This window comes from Pteropus vampyrus, unplaced genomic scaffold, assembly GCF_000151845.1.
Source record: "Pteropus vampyrus isolate Shadow unplaced genomic scaffold, Pvam_2.0 Scaffold27, whole genome shotgun sequence".
Classification (NCBI taxonomy): domain Eukaryota; kingdom Metazoa; phylum Chordata; class Mammalia; order Chiroptera; family Pteropodidae; genus Pteropus; species Pteropus vampyrus.
Window position 1 is genome coordinate 9,412,747 of NW_011888808.1, and position 8,624 is coordinate 9,421,370.

The following is an 8,624-nucleotide window of genomic DNA, read 5'->3' on the forward strand; positions in this document are numbered from 1 at the left end:
TGAAGTAGTTATACTTCACACATATATATACAATGTAAATGTGTATATACATTACATAGACACACAAACACTTAAGATCATTCTGCCCTCCCTCCCTTATACTGTGAGAGTACAGTATAGGTACATTTTATGGGTTCACTTCTTTTCCACTTGTTTTAGTATAAGCATATTCCTATATCATTCACCTTCAAAAATATTATTTTAATGGCTGCAAAATATTACAACATTTGGATAAAGCAAGGGTTGGTAAACTATTGCCTGTAGGCCAAATACAGCCCTCTATCTGTTTTGGTAAATATGGTATTATCAGAACACAGACACCCACTCATTTGCATACCATCCGGCCTGTGAGCTACAATGGCAGAGCTGAGTAACTATGACAGACACTATATGGCCTATGAAGCCTATTTACTATCTGGACATTTACAGAAAATGTTTGCCAACCCCTAGAATATGCCATAATTTTTTAAACATTTCCCTACTATTAAACATGCAGTTTGGTTTATATATTTCTTTTTTGGCTATTATAAATCAAGTTGTCTCAAATATCGCAGTATGTGAACTTTAGTTCATAACTATTTCCTTAGGGTTGACTCCTAGACATGAAATCTCTGGATCAGGGGTGTGAACTCCTTTAAGGATCTGACGCGTGTGGCCAAAGTGCTTTCTAGCCATTTAAATAATTCACTCTTACTAGTACGTACACAGGAGTCAGCTCAGAATAGGCCCTCTCCAGTACTGTTTTATCATTGAAAGCAAACAAAAATCTCTAAAGATAATCTTTAATAATCTTATAGTGGAAAATGGAATCTCACTTTTATTTCAATATGTGATTGTGCATTTATATATATAACAGATGAAAAAGTTCCCCAACTGTCAAGTGAAAAATCTCAGTGACGATTCCATGGACACTGGACGCTGATTACACTAGCTTCTGCCCCCAATGACTCCTCTTCCCCCTGCCCCCGCCCAGGAAGCTACAGTCTGCTGATTTCCACCTGGCTCTTGGCCCTCGTGCCTTTCCTGGAATCTCTCCCACCGCTGAGAATCCTGGGCCTCTTCAATTTTGGCTTCCAGGACTTTGCTGGTACTTGAAGCATAATCAAATTGCTTTGTCATGTTTTGCCCACAGGTTCTGTTGTGCAGCACAATATACTTCAGAAGAAAAATTCCTTGCACTTTAGACTTCAATTTACAAAAGACTACACAGTTCCCTACATGGTCAATTATGTAACTGAAGTTTCTTCAGCCCAGTCATCCACTCTTGGGATTCTATCCCACAGAACTAAAAGCACCAACATATAGACATTTATTGTTAACAGTGATAAAAAAAACTAGAAGCAAAGTGTCCACCTACAATAATAATTAAAAAAAAAAAAAAAAGCCAAATAAAATGCAGCACATGCACAGCATGAAGTATTACACGGCCTTTAAGAAAGAATGAATTGAAGCCAATGTGTGACCTGCAAGGCTGCCTGTAATAAGTAAGAAAAGATGAGCAAGGAAAGAAAGATTCACAGAAGTATGTAAATATCATCATCCCATTTTAATGAAACAATGGCCAAAAGCTAAAAAGAAAAAAACCTTCGCATGTGTAAGATTTTTAGAACCTGATGGAATGTATTTTTAGAAATGTATGGAAACAAAAACACGAGGTTGTTCACATGGGTCACCTGGCTAAGAGTGCGACTCCATGCAAAAAAAAAAAAAAAAAGAACATCAAAAAGCATTCAGGAATACTCTTTAAAAAAATTAGAAGCCCATTTTATACATATCTCACATTCTACTACACTCTGTGTGAAGAATTATGAAGAAAAGAAGATCACATTTTATCGGTACTTACCATTTTTCTATTTTCCATTTTCTCTCCATAAAACACTCATTACATTATGAACATATAATTATAGAAAAAGAGATAGGCTTACATTTTTCAAGTGCATCCATTGCTGCTCCCATTTCCGCTTGCTGAATACTATTAAATAAAACAAAGGTAAGGTACACTTTAAAGAATTTTTTCAAAAACAAATGGTATTGCTACAAATTATTCAGGCTGATTTTCATGTTTGGTACATAAAATTTTATCTGATTACTTCTACTGTCACATACTGAATTGCACAGATAGGAATATATACAAGGGCATGCAGAAATGTCATTTATTTACACAAAGCCTGTTTAAGTTATTCGTTCACACTTATAATGCCACAATAAAATAACTTTCATTTATATTACATTTGAAGTATTTCTTACTTAAACTTGAACATCCTCATGTAAAGTTTAAAGAGGCAAAGAGTAAAAAATATATGTATAGACAGACTTCCAATCATTTCTCAGTGCAAGACACAGATTAGAGGATTCAAAGAAATGTAATAATATACATAATTCCTTTTTCCTGAAGATGTTAGCATTTCCACAAAGCTCAAGTAAGTAGCAATAAAAGATCAAATATCTAATGGCTGTGTCATGCACAATGTGTTTCATAAAATGCCTTCAGCAACGTCAGGTACTCTGCTGAGTAACTAAAACTGGACAGATCTTGCCCGTGCACCAGGTAACATGGCTTCCCCAAGGTAGCCAAAGCCCCTTATGCAATGGCATTCTCACTATCCAAGGCTGATTCTCAAGTTTGGGGCTGGGCTTGGTGTGGACATCAATCCTTGGGATTCATTTTGCTATTACCCTCGAATATTCTACACTCTAAATTTAAAAAGACAGCCTGCGGAGTTTGGAAAAACCAAGTAGAGACTTCTCAGACACACAAGATGTTCATCTGAAGAAATTAAAAATATCTTCTCATACCTTGGTCCTTTCCCACAGCCTATTCTTTCTCCCTTGAAGTAAACGGCCACCGTGTAAGTTCTAGCATGGGATGGCCCCACCGTCTGCAGAGTCCTGAGAGGGAAAGGGAAGAAGATTAATTATGCTAAAGTGTTACTTAGTTATAATTGCTAATACATAACTCCAAGAAAAACCATCTACTTATTGCTTAGACAGAGGAAGTTAAAAATAGCAAGAAAATTAAAGGAGGGTTTGATTTGCTAACCTAACAAATATAGAGAACTTTTGAAATAGAAAAATTTTAAATTCTAACACTGGATTTATATATTTTCCCCCAAAGTATTATAAATAGTATCTGCAGTCTAACAGTAAAGTGTTCAAATACTTTTAAACAATTTCAAAGTGTGCATATTGAACAAACTTTTATCAGTGAAAAGTTAACTATTTCAGTCTATTCATTGTTTTTCAGTGCTAATCACAGCTAAAAATAATATATATTTGAGTAATACATCGCAAGCCGCATCCGAATGGTTTCACATCCTTTATGGAGTCTTTCTAATGTGTTATCTTATCTGAGAGATCACGAAATGTATTTAATTTCTGAAACACCTGAGATCATTTCAAAGTATGCTAGAATGCCGAGTACACACAAAACTGCCGAAAAACAAAACTCCAGGTACCCTAGATTTTAATGATGTAGTGAAGATTTCAAATGCAGTAATACCGATAACTTTGTGGAAAAGGGAAATTAAAAGTAGCCAACAAAGATAAAAGAATGAACATGGTAATCTTGAGAAAACTATGCAAAATAACTCCTGCATCTTGATGAAAAAGAACAAGCTCATCGTGTACTTTTATTTGGGAGATTTATGAGGAGGGAACGGAGTCATTTCCTTTGTGTTTATATTCTTCGTAGGATAAAAGGCATGGATAGCTTCTTGAAGGTAGCACTTACCATAGTAATCATGTCTGCGTTATGAGAAGTTGGCTGTCCTCATTTTATTTACTGAACCTTAATTATCACTTTGATGAGGAAACATTTTGAGTCTTTCATGTAATACAGTTGGGATATTTGTTATGCTTATTAGCCACATATTAAAGTACTATTTCTAAATATTTGGGTTTTCTTCCCTAATAAAGGAAACATTGTTCAGCAGTGACAGCTTCTTGGGACAGTTTACAGCAGCTTGCTGTGGGATAACATAACCTTCTCTTGGCCTCAGTTTTTCTCTCAGTGAAAAAATCTATATTGTATTGTGACTAAATAAAAACATAAAAAAGGATTTAAAATTCTTGGCTGCCACTCTGGTGTTTTCCTTGAGTACGTTGAAGTCTGAAAAAATCCACGTGAGGAGGGCTTTTGTTCTCTGTGAAACACACACACAAATGTGTGTGCTTGCAGCCTTGAGTACACAGACAAGGAGTAAACCAGTATTAAAACTAGATTTTTAAGCATCCTTAAAAACACTATCCAGATAATACCTTGGGAGGCAACCCACCTATTTTGATAATTCTTCCTTTCTGTAATTCCTCTTTGAAACCACCTTCTGAATCAACAACATATGAGAGTCTCAAGATAATTACTCTACTTCAGAGTCAAACCTCCTGTCTTCATCAAAGCTGGTGGTATGTGTGTGGTGACCTGCATTCCTTGTGAATGATTTTTGGCTACCACTCAAAGAATATTCGAAAGTACTCGGTGGCTTTTAATACACATTCTGAGAAGAAAAGTTCCAAATGTTTGAATAATACAGCAGCAGTGAAGACCTGCCTGGCTTCTTACAATAAGAGCCTGAGAGAGAGAGAGCATATCTCTCAGGGAGTAGAGACAGAGGCTAACAAGGATTCAAAAGGGGGTAGAGAGAGACACCCAAGCACAATTACAAATCAAGCACACACAATCTTCTAATCTAGATGCACAGCAGAGGTTATGAAAAATGAGAACACAAATATAAAAATGTATATAAAAACTATTCATTTGAATTGTTCTTATCTTGGTCTCCTAATCTTAATACGTCTTCCTCACAGGGAGTAGTTCACAGGGCATTTTAGAGGTGGGAGAAAGCCTAGATAATCAAAAGTGACCCACTTACTTACAGCTAAGCCTGGGAGACGTATGCAGTTTCAGTGCTGGGCAGAGTCAGAGTTAAGAGGTCTCAGGAGGGGTGCGGAGAAGGGGTTAGGGGTGGCACCACAGAACACAGGGCCTTGGTCACGATGACCCCACAGTGATTAGTTTTCCCTCCAGGTTCCCAGGGCATCGACTCTAAGCTCATCAGATCCGACGGCATGTGGGCAGCGAGCATACTCACTTGTACAGAGGAATGTCTGGTTCTTTTCCTTCTGTCCTGAGCGTCAAGCAACACTGCTGAAGCTGAGATTTGGGGTCATTCCAATCCTGATTCAAAATGAACTCCTGTAGCAAGTACCCAAAAAGCATTTAGTAATGGGTTCTGGGATCACCAAGCATAAAGCATATAACCAACTTAAAATTTATATAAGCTTACTTTTAACCGTGGAAAGAAACAAACATTCATGAACGTATGAACATATTCCAAATCCTTATCAATGTACAGTGCTGCAATAAATGCTGAAAAAGAGAACATTTAAAAATAAACCACAATGCATCACCATTTACCAGAAAGAGTAAGAGACCTAGACTTTTAAGGAAAGTTTGAATAAGGTTTTATCCTCCAGGCCCTCTTCATTCTTTACTTTTTAACATTACCATTTCATCTTTAAACAAGAGCTACTCTTTACCACTAATATTAGAAGCAGCAATATAGATGTGTGATTAAGATGCAAAACCACAGAGTACAAAGACCAAATTACATACATTTGGCTGTGGGCTAAATGAATAGTTAAAATGATACACAGATTGCTATTGTATAGCAGAGGAAGAATGACTGGGAATGCAACAACAATGTTAACATCAAATAAGTCAAAATAAAACTTGAAAATCAGGTATGATACCAGAATGAGTACATCCTAAGGCCTGCCATTCTCAACATCAATCTTGAGATCGCCCATCTACAAGGGTCTGTGTTATATTTCATGAACAGAAATGAGACAATTTATAGATTCAATATGCCCAGAGAAAAACGTAATACTGGGCTGAATGACAATGTGACAATATATCCAACTTTGCATTAATAAGTAGTAATTCCAAAGACAACTTCATTAAAAGGTACCTTAACCAAGTAAACAAACAGCAAGTTTTTAAAAGAAGGAATAAAAATAGCTCCCACTGAGCTAAAAAAAATGCCAGTGAGACCAATCACTCAACTTCATTTTTTAATAATTTTACTCTTTAAGTTACTTTTCTTAATTGAAAAGAAAAAGTTCTCTTAGGTCCCATAATCAGATTGCCTTTGCACTTTGTAAATGAGCTGGTTTTGCATGGTAGACTTTAATATTTGTATATAATTCCAATTGTCAAAAATACCCTAACATTAAAAGGTTTCAAGGCCCAGTAGATGGCCCACTTATTCTGCTACTGTTTCACACAAGGGGATGTGATGGCTGAGCATTAGGATGGAGGGGTGCGGAGAAGGGGTTAGGGGTGGCACCACGGAACACAGACTGAACATAAAATTCATTATCCACGTGTCTTAATTCCACATTATTCTCCCTCAAACAAGCTTTAGAGGAAAGCATAAATAAAAATTAACAGAGAAAAGAGGCTTCTTTAGTCAGAACACATTAATATTGAGAAGGATAAACGTTAGTCCTTTTGACTTAAACTTTGAATCTGCAGGTTAGGAGGAAGCTTCATGTCGTAGGACTCACATTCTAAGAGGTCAGCCAAGGTCTTGGTCCTCAGGGCCACGGGCCTCTTGGTCTTGTCGTTGGTGATGGCGTACTCCTGCATGCCCAGCTCCTCCGCCACCTTGGCCTGAGTTCTGTTATTCACCAAAGAACTTCGCAACAACTGGCCAAAAGGAATTGAGGCACTTTTAGAAACCGTTTCACTTCTGGTCTCTCTTTCTCCTGTGTTGGGGCCAACTGGCCTGAGATCATCTCACTGATAAGGACACCAAGGTAAATGATGGCTTAAGTCCTCAATCACTACACCCAAGCAGCAGTGACAAACTCTATACGTTTCTAGCTTCTCTTTAATAATTTACTCTGCTCCTGGATTTTATTACCTAACTGACATTTAAATACGTTCATTTGGTTGTTTAGTAGCAGTGAGCAGTGTTGCAGAGGATGCTATGATTAACGGTCAGAGCCTCCATTAAGTCTAATGCTATTAAATGAAGAAGCATTAAATTTTTTTTAAATCAACTGTATTGAAGTATAATTTACATACAATAAAATGCACCCATTTTAAGTACAGTTAGATGAGTTTTGACAACCTTCTACATTTCCATCACACCAAACAAGTTCCCTGTACCCCTTTGCAATCAATAAAAACAATTCACTTTCCATCAGGCGAACTCAGCCTGTTTTCTGTCATTGTACTTTAGTTTTAAAGGAGCACTTTTTAAAAGTCTAGATAAGCTTTAGGTTACACTGGCATTGCTGTTAATTTTGATATTATAGGATTTGGGAAAGTGATGTTTTAGTAAATATTTATTTAAAACAAATTATTTACTACATTTTTACTTTTATTATTTTGACTAGTTCTCCAATATATCCTGAGTCATAGTTTTTCAAACTGAGACCCTTTATCTTTAATCAAATGAAAATGTAATTTTCATATTTCAATTTCAGGAATTCCAAACAAAAAATTTCTACTAGGAATTTCAGTAAGCTAAGAGTCATCCGAATACTATCCGAGCAGTAACATGACACAGCACATAAAAATTATGCAACCAGCTCACAGAATTTAACACTCACTCACCACTCAAGAGAGGAGGCCGGGAGGGAGGCCAGGGAAGAGGGAAGATACAAAGAAAAAATGCTCACCAAACAAAGGCTGAAAATAATTGCCCCCAATCTCTAAAATTTGGGAAAATAATGTACCCACAACTAGAACTTTCTTATAACAGATGTAACAAAATCTCCGTCTATGACAATGATTCCTCGCTGCTAAGGAATATCCACCCCTGACACCAGGGTGAGGGAGCAGGAATCACGCTGGTTCCGTTCCACATCACACTCTGCTTATTAGATGCGAGTTTTATGCTCTGTGGCTCCATAGTGTCAACTGAGCTTATGAAAATCAAGATTTATTCTCAATGCCTGAGATTGCATCCTTGACAATAGATAAATAAGAAACAATATGTTCTTAATTTATCTGACAATGATTCATGAAGGAGAATTACAACTTGATCTTCATAAGCCACGCTTGCTGTTGAGTTACCGACTATTATTCTTTGCTTGTCTTTGCTTCCTTCTCCCATTTCCCCTTAACTCTAATTTCTCTTCAATATAGTGTTTCATTAAAATTAATATCCACAGAGAAGCTCAAAATTAAAAAGACCTAGCGAATAATACCCAACCAATAGGGAGCCCAACAGCCTAATATCTTGTAATTACAAAATAATTAAGCTGGACGGGAGCTATCTTTTTTGGTTTGGATTTCCAATGGGAGGAGAATGGTTCTCAAAGTAGAGGCCATAGGGATAAGAGGGTTCTCTCAACATATGCTTTGGGTAAGAGGAGAAAACGCTAATATTTTTAGGCTGCACATACGAAGATACGAAGATTTTCATGCCTCAGAATCAACAAGCCTGATGTGCACGTGAGTGCACACAAGCCACAATACGTCACTGGTCACCAGGCCCCAGGTGCCACCTTCCAGGGTCCAGGTCCTCCACTCAGTGTTGTACAGTAATGCTGTCTGACAGGGAAGGAGAAAAGCAGTGAATATGGGAACAGAAATGCTTCCAGAATTCTTTAAA

The 8,624-nt window shown here is 37.0% G+C and overlaps 1 protein-coding gene across 4 annotated transcripts in view; it reads right to left on the reverse strand.

Annotated features, from left to right (window-relative positions):
- DROSHA (drosha ribonuclease III) overlaps positions 1 to 8,624 on the reverse strand; it is a 109,744-nt gene that overhangs the window by 2,530 nt on the left and 98,590 nt on the right. For all 4 annotated transcript variants that reach the window (XM_011356448.2, XM_011356444.2, XM_011356446.2 and 1 more), the window contains 5 exons: positions 6,565 to 6,706; positions 5,283 to 5,365; positions 5,088 to 5,191; positions 2,797 to 2,889; positions 1,926 to 1,972 (listed from right to left, as the gene is read on the reverse strand). In XM_011356448.2, coding sequence (XP_011354750.1) covers positions 1,926 to 1,972; positions 2,797 to 2,889; positions 5,088 to 5,191; positions 5,283 to 5,365; positions 6,565 to 6,706 — 469 coding nt within the window. The remainder of the gene's footprint in view (positions 1 to 1,925; positions 1,973 to 2,796; positions 2,890 to 5,087; positions 5,192 to 5,282; positions 5,366 to 6,564; positions 6,707 to 8,624) is intronic.